Genomic DNA, 16,785 nt, shown 5'->3' with positions numbered 1-16,785 from the left:
AGTCGGCCACGACTGGACCTAATGGTCAGGGGTCCCTTTACCTATATGCATCTATAGCAGCATAGTCTGGAATTTTACCTTTTCAAGAATCTCAGCTTTTATCATCTCGAATAGGTCTACCAAACTCTGCTTGTAAATCCATGGCAATAATCCCCACTCTCTTAGAAGCTAGAGGTGGAGAAATAAGCTTCCACTATTAAGCTTCATGTGGCAAAATTCAGATGTTCTTGGAAGAGAACTTGCAGTCAATGCAGAACCACTTTTTGGGGAAACATTATAGCAATGCACTCAAATCAAGAGCAATGCATTAAACAGTAACTTTCCAAGATTCACGAAGCCGTTTTCTTTTTCTAAGGGAGCACAAAGTTATGAAATCTCAAAACCCTTTTTTATTGGTGTTTTTTTTGTTGTTTTGTTTTTACATTCTTAAAATGAGACACCCCCATTTCCTCGATATGTACAAGAATTTGAATAAGGCTGTATTTAAAAAAAAACCTTTAGCATGATGCCTCGTTATGTCCACCCGACAAACAGCAGATTATGATCGAAGACCTAGCCTTCCAGGCTAACAGCACTCTTCCCAAACCCGTTTTGAGTGGTGGTTTTGTTTTTTCGTCTGGATGCAGAAAAAACAACAGCAGACAACATTTCTCTCTCCTGCTGGGACATGGAAATAGTCTCTTTGCTGCTTGAATGTGGGGTAGCTGAAAACAAAGGCGGGTATGCCTGCCTGGGTTGGGGGCGCAATTAGGAGGTACGCAATTGTTTGTTGGGGGGGGGAGAAGATCCCTGCTTTGTTTTGTTTTTTTGCAAGGCACTGTCATCCTGCAGTCACCCCCTGGCTCCAAATCTCCCTCTCTGACAGAAGGGGGGAGGTGGGGCAGCTTCCGGCCCTCCCTCTCGAGGAGGGATTTATTCAGCGAGGTGGCGAAACAGTGCCTTAATTTGGGGGTGGGGGAAGAGGTGTGGAGAGAGGAAGGAAGGGGGGGTTTCGTGGGACAAAGAGTATTGGAAAAGTAGGGTTGGGAGAAAAAAGAGAAATAGGAGTGCCCACTCTCTTGGAAAAAGCACTTGCAACAGGCACTTAAAAACCCCTTTGAACTCCCACCCACCCAAGACCACAGTGGGACAGGCAGAGGGGGGGCACACTGTGACCAAGCCCACTATTTCATTTTTGGTTACATAAAGCAATGGATTATGAAGGCGTTTCTTTGGAGGACTGGGTGGGGAAATCCCTCTTCTTCTGTCATTATTCTGGATCCCAAAGTTTCACAAATATACCAACTTACTATTCATAGGAGAGATGGGCTGGGGGAAGAGATTAAGACGATGCTCTGGAGCGAGACTCAAGAGCAGCCCCACTCTCTCTGCCCTAGGAACCTCTAGAAAATGAGGTTGGTTTCTGTGTTTTTTTGGTGGGGCAGGGGAAGAGTGTGGTTGAGGGGGGTGCATTTTATTTTTTAAAAGGTACATCACTTCTACATAATATGAGTTAGAAGGGGATATTAATTACCCCACACCCCACTTCTCGGGAGCTATTAAAATGGAGTGAGATGCGTGAAAAATATGGCTAATTCTCTTCTCAATCCCCTAGAGGATTAAAAAGTGTATTGTGCTTAAAACTTGCCAATCGCAAGGGGGGGGGGAGAGAAGGGAAATATTGGGGAGGTGGGTTCTTTTAATAAGACCACCCCTTAAAAACCCCTGTGAAGGCAAAACCAAAATTATGAGCTTTCGTTCTTTTAAAAAATAAAAAACCCTACTTATTCCTGCGGGGTTTTCTTTTTTTAAAAAAAGGCCTTGGACTATATAACCGTAAAGGATTTTAAGGGAAAGGGGGTTGAACAGGAATAAAGAGAACCCTTAAAAGTCGTCCCAGCATATTAATTTTTTAGAAATCCCCCCGCCCCGCAAAGAGTTTATATATATATATTTATATATGTATATAGACACGTAAAAACTGTTCAATATTTTTTTTCGCCCCGCCCCCTAATTCTTTTTCTTTCCTCTTTTTTTTTTTCCTTTTCGTCTGGCTTCCAGATAAGAAATAATAATAAAATTTACAGAGTTTCCGGAATAAACAGGGGGCGGAGGGGTGGAGAGAAGGGAAACTGACAAAAGGTAAAAAGATAATCTCTGAGTTAAGGCAGCAAAACCAGCCTCCCCTTTTTCCCCCTCCTGCCCATTTTGTCCGTCTGTCCTGGGAAGGGAGCCGTGGGGGGGCTGCGCATCCCAGCTCTAGGAATCCCGGTTCTCCAGGGTCAGCTCGGCCGTGGCCCGCTGCAGCTCAGTGCTGATCCGCCGGCCGCCCACCCCATCCCCGTGGCTGCTGGCGTCGTCTTCCCCCTTCACCTTCTTGTCATCCGTTTCTTCAGCCCCTGCGCCCGCTTCCAGCCTCTGGTCCTCGCTCCAGCGGCGCTTGAAGCGCAGCTTGAGAGGGATGCATTTGCCGCTCTCCCCGGCGCGGGAGGCGGGGGGCGCGGCCGCCATTGTGGCCGCCGGGGTCTCCTCCTCCTCTTCCAGCTTTTCCAGAGGCACGAGAGGAGCCTTGAAGACGTCCTCGTCGTCTTCGCTGATGTCGGTCACCTCGACGGTCAGGTCCTCCTCCGACTCGCCCTCAGAAATGGGCTCCACCTTGATCTGGGGCACCAGAGGCGGCTCCGCCCCAGATGTAGAGGCAGAGGAGGAGGAAGAAGAGGAGGAGGAGGATGGCATGCCGCTGCTGGACTCTCCCGGGGACAGGCCAGGGGGCTGCTGCTTGTCGCGGTTGCGGCGCCCCAACGGCGGCGGCTGCAGCTTGAACTTGAAAGGGGAAGGCGGCTCTTCGGCCTGCGGTGGTGGTGGCGGCGGCAGGGGCGGCTTCTCAAGACGCTGGGGCTGCGGGATGACGATGTTTGGGTAGTGGAGGAAGGCCCTGGGGCTGAGGTGGTAGTTGTACACACTCTGAGTGTGGGCCTGGAGATAGCGCTTCATGTCCTCTGGGTTGAAGGAGAAGTGGGAGCCGCCAGGGTACATGGGGCTGAGGGTGGGCGAAGGGGTGTAGTTCATGTGCGTGGGCGTGAGGGGGAGGGCCGGGGACAGCTGAGGGGGCAGGAGGCCTGCAGGCCCGGCCATGGGAGACACAGGAAAAGGGCTGAGGGGCTCGGGGACCCGTGGGCGCGGGTAGACCCGGAAGAGGCCGTCGTGCGTCAAGCGGGCGTGGCCGGGCATCGGGGGCCCCCGGAAGCTTCCGGGCTCCCCGCCGCCGCGACGCTGCTCCTCAGCCAGGGACTCCTCCACCTCCGAGTTGGCAGAGGTGCCGTCGCTGCAGTCGCTGACCGAGCCCCGCGCCAGGCGGCGCGCCACGGCCGAGAAGACGCCCGGCGAGCGCAGGTCTTCGGCGGGAGACAGCACGTCGGACGGTGTCGAGGGGGGGAAGCGGAAGTGGGAGCCGCCGGACGGCACGGGAGGGGCGCTCTGGGGCACAGCCCCACCTGCGGAAACGAAGAGAAGTTAGGGAGATCCAACATACGGGAGGAGGAAGGAAGAAGTAGCCAAAATTGACCCAGTCCTATCCCCACTTTCTTTGTCTTCTATCACATCCCTCCAAAATTCTATTATTATTATTATTATTAAATTAAATTTGCATACCACCCTTCATCCATAGATCTCAGGGGAGTTGACAACATAAAATTCTAGCATGTACTTATCGAGTATCAGCTAGCTGTTCCGTTTCCAGGCCTAATTCAAGGTGCCCACCATTCGTGTATAAAGCCTTGATTGACATATAGAATTGTAGAGTTGGAAAGGACCCTGCTGATCTGCTATTCCAACCCCCTGCAATTCAGCTGCCCCATACAGGGATCGAACCTGCAACCTTGGAGTCATCAGCACGCCGCTCTAACCAACTGAGCTATCTTAGTACAGTACCTGAAAGACGACCTCCCTCCCTACACACCCTCCTGGGCTTTCAGATCAGCCAATCTTCCACCTCCCTCAGAAATTTGGGTGATAGTGGTGGCCCAGGAGAGGGTCTTCTTGGTGGCAGCCCCCAAAAGTTGTGCAATTTATTCTGGCTTCTTCACTGCACATCCACTGATGTTTCAGGCTTCAATTTCTATCAGCTGTAGCACAGCCCCAAAAACCTTTTGGGTAGGAACATAAGGGACTCAACCTCATGTACGGAACGCATGCATTCCTGTAACCGGTGACTTTGCCCCTGGCCCTGTGCACAGTGAAGAGCAGGCACTTGGATTCTAGATTTAGATTCTACATTATGCCTTTCTATGTGTAGCCACCACCATATAGAGGAGGGGTGTTTTGTTCGTACACCAAGGCAGCACCCCCAATCTTTGCAAAAAAAACCCCAACCCATCACTTTCACCTCTTCTGCATGTTGACATGCATTTGCCGGCTAAACATTCCTCTAATGAAAACCTTCACTTGAGTCAGGTGCAAGGAACCTTTGGGCCCTCCAGATGGTGCCAAACTACAACTCCCAACATTATCCTTGGCCCATGGACTCCCGATTGTTGGGGCTGATGGGAGCTGTAGCTCAACAACACCTGGAAGGCCCTGCACCTGGTTTAAACTTTTGGTTTCTTTGCTGTATGAATGTTAGAATGATGCAGGATATGAAGATAACATGGCATTAGTGACATATTTGAGAGGAGTATGCAAAATTGGTTTATAAGAACAAAGTTGAAATCTGAACAATATTATGTCAAGCTCAAATAAAGGGGAAAAATTGGAGACATAATAGTTGAAATGTATAATATAAAATAAGATTTGAAAGAAGGTGAAGTTTTGCTGAATAAGATCTTGTAAATGAGAACACAGAAAAGGGAGATGTGAGGGAGTCAAGAAAGAGGGTTATGGAAATAATACTTAAGAAATTGAATCTTTTTCTTTCTTTTTCATGTCTTTTTTATGCTTTTTCTCTGTTTTTTTGTATGTTTTTCTTGTATTGACTGCGATGGTGTTTTTTCCCTTTGGTTGTGAATGTGAAGTTGGTTATATTGTTTAAAACCTTTAATAAATATTTTTTTAAAAATAAAATAAACTTTTGGTTTCTTTGCCCCCCCCCCACTCACCTGCCATGCCCATGTCAATGAACGGATAGTTGACCAGGACCAACTTGTTGAAGTTGAACTTGTAGGTGAAACGTTTGCCCTTGGTCTTGTGTAGGATCCGCTTGTTGTAGTAGTACCTGAAGGAGGACAAGGCGCAGGAGGAGGAGGAGAGGAAGGTCAGTGACTCACAAGCCCCGTTGAACACCCACTACAGAAACTCTTCAGGCTCTGAATACTTGGTGGGCGGTTCTGTGGTTCCTCCACACTCAGAGCAGATTGGAGTTTTTTGCAGCCTGGGCACCTATTAAGCACAACCTGTTAACAACAGACAAATTTCTAGACCTCATGGTGGCACAAGAAATGTATCACTTGCTTGGATGCCTGGGATACCCATCTCCTCCAGGTGATGGCTAGAGAACATTCATAAAGCTTTATTTTCACCATCTCACAGGAGGCGGAAACAGATTTAAGCCCCTTACTTGCTGCCAATTCAAGAGTGAAACCTCTGTTCTATTTGTCTCTTTGGAGTTGTCGGCTCCCACAAGCATGCATATTATTTCCTGCTGTGAGGTTATGTTCCCCGTTGCATAGGTGGGTACCGGAGGTGGGGAGACAGTGATTTATCAACCTCCCCCACCACATACACGTGCATGCGCACAAACACACACAGCTATGCTGCTACAATTCAAGAATGCTTTATCAGTCAATCTCTCTACACAGGGAACTCTGGGAACTGTAGTACTGGGAGGGGAACAGAGGGTATCCTGGCCACTCTCAGCATCCTTAACAAACTACACCTCCCAGAATTCTTTGCAGGAAGTGGTATCATAGTTTTAAATAAGTGGTACCTCGGGTTAAGTACTTAATTTGTTCTTAACCTGAAACTGTTCTTAATCTGAAGCACTACTTTAGCTAATGGGGCCTCCCGCTGCTGCTGCGCCGGAGCACAATTTCTGTTCTTATCCTGAAGCAAAGTTCTTAACCCAAGGTACTATTTCTGGGTTAGCGGAGTGTGTAACCCAAAGCGTCTGTAACCCGAGGTACCACTGTATATGGCGTGAATGTGCCTTTCCGGCTACAAACTCTGTACAGACTCCAAAATGGCCATCATGCCAGCTTGCAGCTCTGGCACTATGAGCTGCCTTGTGCCATGTTGGACTTTGGCCATCTTGCCCAGCACAACCTGCTCTGAACGGCAGCCGTTCTCCAGCAGAGGTCTTTCCTCATCACCTGCTTCTGAATCATACTGAATCCAGCACCCTCTGCTCTGCAGCCATCCCTCTGCAAAAGTGATGGAACCTCCCGGCAGGACTATATGCAAATCACTGTTATCAGGCATGGGGAACCTTTGTCCCGCCAGATGTTGCTGAACTACAATTCCCATCAGCCATAGCAAGCACAGCACAGTCAACGGCCAGAGGGTGACGAGCATTGGGGCGCAGCAAAAAAAAAAAAAAAGCCACAGAGGTCTTCCATTTAGATACACAGAACCAGCGCAAACCTGAGCCTGTGGATTTGGGGTGATGGGAAGACTTGTCTCTCAGGGAGGAGCAAGAGAGGTCTACCTCACAGGGTCGTGGTGAGGCACCGTTCCAAAAGCAATACTATGGCCAGGCACAATGGGCTGGTGCGGTTTCACACGCGTGCCACACATTTTGAGCCGAGCCTCTTTTGCAAAGGTGAGCAGAACAAAACAAAGCAGAGAACTGGGAGCTTGTGTGTGTGGCACTAGTGTCATGCGTTTGTGCCCCAAGATGAATGAAAGATTCCTGCACTGCAGGGAGTTGGGCTAAATGACCCTCATGGTCCCTTTTCCAACCCTACAGTTTTATGATTTCTTAAACATTATGTATTATGTACCAACGAAAGCAAAAAATAAACTCAGAATGAAGGAGGCAACATTTGACGGCTTCCACAATTCATTCTGCTCTGAAGATTCAGAAAATAGTGTATCTGTGTGAGTGGTCAGACAGGGGGAAACGATTAAGCAGAGAAGAGTGTTCACAAACGAAGTGGGAGGCAGACAATGAACTCTGGAGTCTCCTCCTCTGTTCACTCAGCCCTGTTTCTGGATTTAACCAGGTGCTGCCAAGCTGTTTCTGGAGCCGTTAAGGACTAGCACCATGCAATGTTTAAAAAATAAAAAAGGCTGCAGTCTCAGGGTACATATTTCCACTCCATATATTGGTTCCCAGAGTTTACACAGCAGTTGCACAGGCATGAAAAACACAGCCAGATTCGAACAGCCCAGGAAGGCAGGGACAAGGGAAGCGGACTCTCGGGGTTTCCCTTTTCTGCCAGCTCCCGCCCCCCAGACTCACCTCAAGGCCCGGCTCAGCTTGTCGTAGTTCATCTGGGGCTTGCACTTCCGCACCCCCCAGAGGCGAGCCACCTCGTCCGGGTCCTTGATGACAAACTCGCCGTAGTCCCCCTGCCAGGCGATGACATCATGGTATTCCTCTTTGCGCAGAAGCTCCAAGATGAAATGCCACAGCTGGATTTGGCGCGAGCCAGGGCTCGACTCTGGCTTGTAGGCCCAGTCTGGGAAGGCGAACCCTGGCAATGAGAAAAGTAGAGTTAGCCAGCTCGGGGTGGAGGAGGCAGCAGCCAGGTTGCGGGGAGGGAGAGAGAGAAGCAAATAATTTTCCTGTTAAAAGAAAAAGAAGGGGGAGACTTGGAACAAAGGTCCTGCCATTTCCCATACTCTGATCCGCTTCCCGCATCCCATCGGTAAGTGCTGGCAGTAGGGCACAGTGGTTACAGCCAAGGGAGGGCTGGAAGTTCAGGACTCCGCCGGCCCATCTCCCCGCAGGATGAAACTACGAGGCGCATGGATTTTTCTCCCCTCCCTGCTACCCCCCCAGCGCACACACAGGGAGGGGAAAAACAGGAAACCGGCGGCTGCTGCTGCCGCCGCCGCCTCTCCTCTTGTGCAGCCAGGAGGCTGGGAGGCCGGCCAAGCCGCCTTGCGACTTCCAGACTGGGTCCCAACCAGATCCTCCTCCAAGCGTGGGTGGGAGGGAGGAACAGCCCAGGCTTGCCTCTTGATGTTAAGCCTCCCTCTACCTGGGAGGGAGGGAGAAGGGGGGGGGGGAAGAAGCCAGAGCTGGTGGCCTCCATCAGCAAACTTACAGAGTCCTGCCCCGGGGACCCATACCTGTATAACAATCTCCACCCCGAGAGCAAAACACACACTGAGCAAAGGGGTGGGGGGAGACCTAAGGGGTGCAGCTCAGCAACTCTGGGAAGAATCAGCCCCATTATGGCACAGAGAGAGAGGGAAGCATCAACATGTTTAAAAGGGGGGGGAGGAGAAAGGGGGGGGAGGAAGGCTCTTTGTGCCATGTTCTCACTGGGCAAGGGGGGGGGATGGTTAGTGGCTGAGGTCAGCAGCTCCCAGACAAGGGGCCCTTTTTTCCAGCCACGAGGCAGCAGCCTAGCCCAGCCCCAGAGCATTCCTGGGGAGGGGGGTGGCTGTGGGGCTGCAGCGGGGGGGGGGGGCTGGAAAACACAAGAGGACGTCAGAAGCACACCCAAGGCCTAAGACTACCCCGTGCGTGGTAGGCCTGCGTTGGCAGCACCAAGGGTCAAAACTTTTTTGAGGAGGGTGGGACGCAGGCGGGGGTCCCCAAACACCCCACAGACTTGTTTCCGACACATCCTGGGATTGGGGGGGGGGGAAATAACACGTCTGTTCCCACCCACCTCACCAAATTTTAGCTGCCCTCTCATAAACAGGAAGTCGGAAGGGAAAACAATAGGGCTGTTTCCATGCTGGCCCTGCAGGGAATGGGGCCTCCCACTAGGCCCGATGAAAAGAAGGGGTGTGCCCATCACCCACAAGTTAAAGTGATTTTTTTTTGGGGGGGGAGCTCTCCCTAAAGGATCCTGGGGGCCCTTCCAGTTTGGACACGCTCTGACCTCTGCGCGCCTCACAAATCCAGTGCCACGCGAACCCACCATTTGGTTTAAAACTTATTTACACCCCATCTTTCCTTTTGTCAACAAGGCTCACAGGGTTGTATGTAAACCCTCCCAACAGCCCTGTGAGGTAGCTCAGGCCGAGTTACAGCGAACAGACTGGGTGGGGGATTTGAATCCAGGTTTCCCAAGTCCTGGGTCCAGCAGCCTCAGCTCCAAGGGCAATGCCACTCTTGTGTACGGGTCAGGAGGGCATGCCTGGCACACAAAATCCATACAGAGAAAGCAGTTGAACTCCCTCACGCAGCAACGAGTATATGGGTGGTTTTAGGGAGACCACCACCCCACAACCTTCTTCGCTTTTCTCTCCGCCCCCCCCCCTTTGCCAAACCCATCATGATCTCCTTGGCTTGAAATTGCTGAGCCTATGCCCAATGCCTTGGGGGAGGGGGGTGTCTGAGCTTTGTCGGGGGGGGGAGGAGGGGGGCACTGTGGTTTCCCATTTCCCAAACCCCAGGCGCTCTGAGCCCATCAATAATTCAGGGCCCTGTAATGGAGGCTGGGGACGCGGGCGGGCGCCGGCTCAAGGGCATCTCGGCGCACAGACCAAGCCATTAGGGTGGTGATGTCATCTGGAGAGGAGAGGGGGGGCGGGAGGGCTAGAGGTGGGTCCCATAGATGCATGCCTTGTGGGGGGGGCGCTCCAAAGCTATTCTGTGTTGCATGTGTGTCCCAGCAACCCCGGCACCCATGAATTCCCCAACAGGCAAAAGGGCAGGGCTAAAGTGTGGTCCAGGCAGGGATGGGGAAGCAGAGTTGTGCAGCGCCCCCCCCCGAACCACAATTTCAGCTGAGCATCTTCCTCGCTGCCTTGCTCCCTGGCACCACAAGGGCCTTTTACAAACAGAAACCACCCCGCTCCCCCCCCCCCCACAAAGTACCAGTCTCCAAGCAACAGGCAACAGCAAGGGAGACAAGAGGCTAAAAATAAACGGGGAGGAAGGGAGAAAAGGCACAGCGTGAACTGGGCAGCACCCCAAGGAGAGAGGCAGTCACAGGCACCCCACAACTACGCACTGGCGGCATGGGGAGCCACAGCAACCCCCCGCCCCAAAAGCAGCCCCGGATACCGCAGGTGCCCACGCAGGACTCTTGGTTCGAAAAGCAGCGGGGTCCCTTCTCCCCAATATCAGCCACGTTTTTTGGGGGGAGAGGAGAAAGTTTGGAGCAAGTTGCTCCCTCTTCTTCACAAAAGGAGTGCATTGTGAAGCATCAAGCTCAGTAGCACCTGTTTGGGGCTGGTGGAAGGGGGGGGGGAGAAGCCATTTGCAGGTACTTCTTAGGTTCCCCTATATGCCCCGCGTGACTCCTGGTTTCGCGTCCCATCCAGGCCCCCCAATTGTTTTCCACCAGCAGTGGAGTGGGTGGACGACATCCCATCTCCCAGTTCCTGTGAGTTTGAAGAGGGTGGAAGGGGGGGGCGAGAGAAAAAGAGGGGGCCGGGGAAGAAACAAGCCAGCCCTGCTCCCCTCGCCTCCCCCGGCTGCAGCATGTGAGTCAGCCCCAACTCTCTCTCTCTTACACACACACAGTCCTGTTCTCACTAATTAGGAAGGCGGTGGAGGAAAAAGGAGGGGGGGAAGGCCGTGACATCAGCCGCCTGCAGAGAACTAAACACAGTGTGCTGAATGGGCTACTGTTCTCCGGCTGGTGCTACCAGATACACTCCCCCCCCGCCACCCCCACCAGCGGAGTCCTCCCGGGGTGTAACAGAGCCGGAGGAGCAACCCCCTCCCCTCCGTCGTGGAGTTTAAGGCGGGTGGGGGCCCTTCACATGATTATGACAATCAGGGCATTTCTCCCAGCAATGCAAAACTTCCCCCGAAATGTCTTTGCATAGGATTGCTTTTCCAGACACGGACACCACACATTAAAAGAAGCAGAAATCTCATGTACCAGGATAGCCTGGGTGTCAGCAGGAGGACCTATCTGTGGGAGAGGGCTATACCTCCACCCTTTTAAAAAAAAAAATAGAAAAATGGCAGTGTTCATGTTGTCAAGACAAAAACTGTGTATGTGTATAGTGGTACCCAATTGCACCTGATGCTGCGAGATGCAGGCTGGCCCTCAGGGATGCTAGCGAACATTTGCAAGGCCCCTAAAATAAAAAGTCTGGGATAGGGAACATGTGGCCTTCCAAATGGACTGTAAACCTCCATCCAATGTAAGCTGGGATCCTTGACGCACCTACAGGGCCCCACTGATGTGCTAAATGTTGCACAAAGAATGGTGCGTGTGCCCATGATATTGCATGCTGGAACCAACTCACCTGTGTACATCAGACCTCAGGTGAGTGGTGGTGGCTGGGGGGAGAGGAAATTTGGCTTCCTGGTCCACCCCGCTCTTCTCTTCTCTGCAGGGCAATCCTGCAGTCGGGCTTGACCTCCAAGCTGGCACCATCATTTTGGATCAGGGCGGTTGGAGGGAAGGGGGTATAGAGTCCCGTCAGCTAAAGAGGAAAGGCCTCTTGCAAAACTTTGGTCTCCTCTTAACGAAGTGTGGGGTGCCTGCTATGGGGGCAAGCCAACTGGAAGATCCTATGGCAGGAGAAGGGGAGGAAGAGGAAGAGCCTGGCAGAGCTGACAGCCGGTTAAAAGGGCAAGCTCTTCCAACACCCTCCTCCCCTCCAGTTGCCTATCCTGCAGACCCTGTCCTGCTGTTTAGATTCTCACCAACTAACACCCTCCCAGGAACGCACCAGGCACATTCCTGTTCCTATGGCCGGGAGAGAGAGAAGAGGGGAGAAAGGAGGATGGTGCTTGTTGCATTGCCCCATTGCTCAAAGACACAATCCTCTTATCATTTTACACCCACCCAGAAGCTCCCTCGCAATGATCAGGCTGCAGAGATTTAATCTTCCAGGGAAAGGGTTTAGGTTGCTATCTCCTCTACTAAAATAAAGAAGTAGTTATGCAGACACACACACACACTTCCTTCTTTATTCACAAAAGTCCCATTGGCACCCAAACCGAGGAACCCAGGATCACACCCACCCTATTATCCGTGCCTTCCAAGTCCTACCACAACACGCCACAGCCAAGAGGGTTTTCTCCCCTCCCCCCCCCATTATTCCAAAGTGGAAGAGGCACAAGACCGTTTCAACAAGTCCTCTGCTGCCACCCACCCTGAGCCCATGGCTGTTGCCACCATGTCTCCACCAACTCAGCCACCTCCTTTGCCAACCCACGGGGAGGTTGGCGGCAAAAACCACCGTCTGTTGGCTGGCAGTGCCCCCAGCTCTGGCACGAACCGGAGGCAGGCCTGTGCCAAGGGACTGGCTGGCTGGGTGGGGTGGGGGAAGACGACGAGACACCAGCCGTCCCTACCACAGAGCTCGTGGCAGGTCCTTGCCACCCACCCAAGCCATACCAAGCAGGGAGGGAGAGCGTTTGTCATCACCGCCAAACCCTTTCCAGCCACCTCTCCCAGTCTTTTATGGGTCCCAGATGCCCCACTGGCAAGAGATCTCTCTCATCAAACGAAGCCCACCCCATTTCCCCATCTCTGCAGGGCTCCAAGGCAGAGAGTGAGGGATACCAGCCATGCCACACAAACCCATCCGTGGCAGGAGGGCAGCCCGGAGCCACAGCTCTGTCCCAGAGAGGGCAGGCAGGGGGAGAACACCTCTGACCCATGCACATGCCCCAGATGGGGGAACTGAAGGCAATTAGGGGTATTTTCCCTGACAGCGAGAGAGCAGCAAGGCGCAGGAAAAACGTACACACAATGCACACAGTGTTCACAACCCCAGGCTTGGCTTAAGGCTCCTCTGGCCAAGCCAAGCCCTCCACGCCCCCCTTCCTATTTTCCACTGCTTCCTAAGAGAGAGAAAAAGTGTGTGTATGGGGGGGGCCTGAAACTGCTCCTGCCTGCCAGAGTTCTAGCATGTGTGTGTGTGTGTTTTATTTCAAAGCTCAGCTGAAAGGGGACTCCATCTTAAAAACACTTTACCTCCTTTTGTCTGGTTGACTAACTCAAGGCTAGCCACACAGAGACCCTCCCTCCCTCCCCTCCCCTCCAAGGAACTATGGTCTGTTTTGAAGAAGGGGCTCTATGGTTATTTGCTCAGGGATTTCCTGGAAGACAGCAAAGAAGAAGAAAAAGTGGGAGGGGGGAGGGAGAAGAGAAGAAAACTGGAAATTAAGTTGATATCTCTTTAAATCACACACTCCCCCCCCTTTTACACACTCCAAACCACACCACCCCTGTGACTAATCCCCGGAGCCAGAAGCTAAAAGGGCTGGAATTCAATCCCGGCTTCAGAAGGGGGGGACGACCCTTAATATTACATCACTCCCCAATACTAACAGCTTTCTTAAAGCCACATGCACAAGTCTACCATTCTCTGGCTTTCAGCAAGGCAAGCGGGGTGAGGGGGGGAGGAGGGAGGGGGGCCCACGCTCAGTTAGTAGAAGCCACATCAGAGGCCGTCTGCATGAAGCATGCCAGCGAGGGGTGGCAATAAAGACGAAGCCAGACACCTCTTTCCTCCCCCCCCTCCCGCGCCAAAAACAAAGTTGATGGGGTTTTTTTTTTAAGCGTTTTTCAGACGGTGGAAAAACTTGCAATTGGGATCTGAATGCTTTCAGATCTGGGATCTGCGTTCGCTCTGTGTGTGAGAAAGATTCCAACATGGGGGTTAACGCTGCAAGATTTTATTTTCCTAGCGGCTTGGGCGAGGCCCAGGAATTATTATTAGGGTTTCTTTTTTTTCTTCCTTTTTTAAACAGACGCCCAAAGAAAAGAACTTTCCCAGAGTTTAAGGGGAAGGGGGGGGGAGAGAGAAGAGTTTTCAGTGGCCTCGATTACTGCAAAAGAGGAGGTGTGAGGGAAAGACAAGTCCGAACAGAAGCACTTCAAAAAAAAAAAAGACACACAAGATTCCAGGAGACAGACAATCGGGCTCGGAAGGGAGGGGGGAGGGTGGCGCCAGGGGGGGATGGGGTGGAAGCTCTGAACAAAACCAGAGAGTGAGAGAGAGGAAGGAGAGGGGGGGTGAGAGAGAAGAGAACAGAGGAAAGAATCTGACCCCTCCCCAGAGCCTCTGCCAAATAAAAATAAAAATAAAATTTAAAGGAACTGTTGTCTGTCCACACACACACAATGCAAAAAGATTTTTTTAAGCCCCTTTCAAACAAATTGTTTCTCCACCTCCTAATGCAACCTCAGCTTTATTTCGTATCCGCCTCCCCCCCCCCCGCGCAAACTCCTTTCAAGGAGCAAAGTCCACCAACCACTTGCCCTCAAACGGAAACCGCTGCAAGGCCATTTTTAAGACGGCAACCCCCCCCCCCGCAAGAGCCCAGCTTAGTAAAAGTGATCCGACAACACTCCCACACACATCTAAGTGTACCCCGCTTAAAGGTGGGCAAGCAATTCCTCCCCCCACACTCGCCAATCCAGTGAATTCAACTCAGGCCGGATTTTGAATCTTGGGGGTTTTTTTTGTTTTTATTTCAAGAAGCGGGGAGGGGAGGGCATTCTTCTACAGAGACACCCCCTTCCTTATAAAGAGGTTAAAGTCCAGAATTTGAGGTTGGAGATTAACCTCCCCCCCCAACCCGCTACAAGAATACCGAAGCTACATTTAAGGTAGCATTTGCCAGCTGGTGTAAAAGAGGGCCCCGCCCGCCATGTACCTGGCTTACTTATGTTTCAGGTGGTGGGGAGTTTGAGGGAGATAAAGGAGGCATGAGACCCCCACCCCCAAACCAACTAATGCACAACTTACAAGGCCACCCACCACACCGCCGCGCTTTCACTGACCATCCCCGCCAGGCCACCTTAACACCACGTTGTTTGTCGGAAACAAAAGTTCCTTTTTCGAACGCAGAATTTCCAGTTCGGAACGCTTTGTAACTTTTTCTCCGTTCCACGGGCTCCCCTCTCTCCGTATTTACATACACACACGCCGCGATGCGCCGTGAACCGTTTCCACTTGCCAACAATATTCTCCAGATTTGATATATATATTTTTTGCGGGGGAATATATAACACACACACACAGTAACCAGGGAAAAGGAAATCACATGCCTCGTTTGTCTTTTTACCGTTTTATCACTTTTAATCGCTTCCAATGTGACAATGGGACGGGAGGAGAGCGCCCCGGCCACTTCCCCAGATCCGAAGTGCACCCCTTTCTCCAAAGCGAACGCAAAAATCCCCCCCCCCCCAATTCGGCTATGGATGTCTAATCCGGTTTCGGCAACGTGGCGTTGAGTAACGTCTCTCCAACATCTCCCCACCCCACAGCCCCCCAAAGAAAAACCACCGGGATTCAGTCTATCCGAAACCGAAGCTAATCCGGTTTCAAAAACTCCCACAACCCCACGGCAGTGGGACGGTTGGGGGTGGGAAGTAGAGAGCGGAAAAAAGGGAGAGAAACACACATAGCCCGAGGCCTCCACAATTGCCACACACGCAGATTCCACCCCCACAAATCAGGGCCCACACAGCCTCAGTCACCCCCCCATTCATTTCCCTGCCCCCTCAGTCTGCCAGCAGCACCCACTGCAGAACAAGCGGGCCGGAGGGGGGCGGGAGAGAAGCACCCAGGGCGCCCCCGATCCCCCCCAAAGTCGCCCCCGTAACTCCGCTCACGCCCCCCACCCCCTCCATTCCAGGACAGCAGCGGAAACTCCCGGCTGGAGCGCTCCGTCCCGAGGCCAAGCGGGCACTGCCACGCGCGAAACGGAGCCGGCCAGGGAAATGCAACAGGTCCCTGCGCCGCTCCTGCTCGCAAACTCCGTCGGAGCCCGGAGAAGAGAGGGGTGGGCTGCCTCCCGCTCCTCGCCCGCCTCCCTGCGAAAGGATCTCCCCCGAGAGGCTCGATGGACAGGAAACAAGAGTTAAGTAGCCTCCATTAGCTGCCAGAGATGGACTCCGGGAGGGGGAGGAGGAGGAGGGGGCGGGAAGGGAGAAAAAAAAACTTGCTTGCACACCATTCCCTTCCCTGCAGGAACCTCCATTGCAGCTTCACTCCAGGCACGGGAGCCGGAGCCCGCTGCGGATCTTGCCTCGTCTCCCTCCCTCGCTCCCCGGTGGATCCCTGCCGCTCCTTGCAGGATTGTATAGAAAACGTCTCCCCTTCCTCCTTCCCCTCCTCCGGAGCAGGATCCGTCCCTCTCGGTTCACCCAGGAATCTCTTGCGCACAGATAACGCACGATTACCCCTTTACCCCTCCGGGACGCCCAAAGTCCGAACTCTCCCGGGGTCGTTTTGCTGGGAAAACTTCCCCGCATCTTTCCAACTTTCCAAGCCCACGTGCCGCGGCCGACCCCCCCCTCCCAAAGCGACACCCCCCCTTTTACTCCTCCCCCACCGAGGGACCCCCATCTCCCCACCCAAGCTTGGGACCTTCCCGCGGTCCCCACCTGCGTCCGCCGGGGTCTTCATGGCTCCTCGCGCTGCAGCCGCCGGGTTGGACTCGGGCTCTGGCCCCCCTCGCTTTCCCCCCCTCCGCCTCATATGGAGCCGGGACGCCCACGCCCCCCTCTCGCACGTCACCGCCGCGTCGCCATGGACACGCTGAGCCCGCCCCTCCGCCCCAGCCTGGCTCGGCTCCGCCCACAGAGCTCGGGGAGAGAGGGGGAAGTTAAAGGGGCCGCGCGGAGTGGAGCCGCGGGCCGGAGTGGGATAGAAAGTTGTGCACTTGGGAAGTTAAGGGGGGAAGGCAATTGGAAGATGGGTGGGTGGTGGGTGGGAGTCTGGGAGAGAGATGAGGCACGCACCTACAAGCCTCCCCCCACCCTT

General features: G+C 53.1%; 1 protein-coding gene across 6 annotated transcripts in view; it reads right to left on the bottom strand.

The window, feature by feature from the left end:
• Window positions 1-366: 366 nt before the first annotated feature.
• Window positions 367-16,785, bottom strand: part of ERF (ETS2 repressor factor) — a 39,767-nt gene continuing 23,348 nt past the window's right edge. For 2 of the 6 annotated variants that reach the window (XM_083515545.1, XM_083515543.1), the window contains exons 3-5: window positions 7,373-7,607; window positions 5,073-5,188; window positions 367-3,473 (exon numbers count right to left, since the gene is read on the bottom strand). In XM_083515545.1, the coding sequence (XP_083371671.1) occupies window positions 2,239-3,473; window positions 5,073-5,188; window positions 7,373-7,607 (1,586 nt within the window). In that variant the 3' untranslated portion in view covers window positions 367-2,238. Of the gene's footprint in view, window positions 3,474-5,072; window positions 5,189-7,372; window positions 7,608-7,755; window positions 7,984-11,301; window positions 12,888-16,406; window positions 16,531-16,785 lie in introns of those variants that run through there. The other 4 variants (XR_014528889.1, XM_083515544.1, XM_083515547.1 and 1 more) reach the window with 4 other exon arrangements.

The sequence above is a fragment of the Podarcis liolepis genome, assembly GCF_965112155.1.
Source record: "Podarcis liolepis genome assembly, chromosome: 7".
Classification (NCBI taxonomy): Eukaryota; Metazoa; Chordata; class Lepidosauria; order Squamata; family Lacertidae; genus Podarcis; species Podarcis liolepis.
The sequence above is the reverse complement of the archived record's forward strand: the minus strand, read 5'-3'. Positions and strand labels throughout refer to the sequence as shown.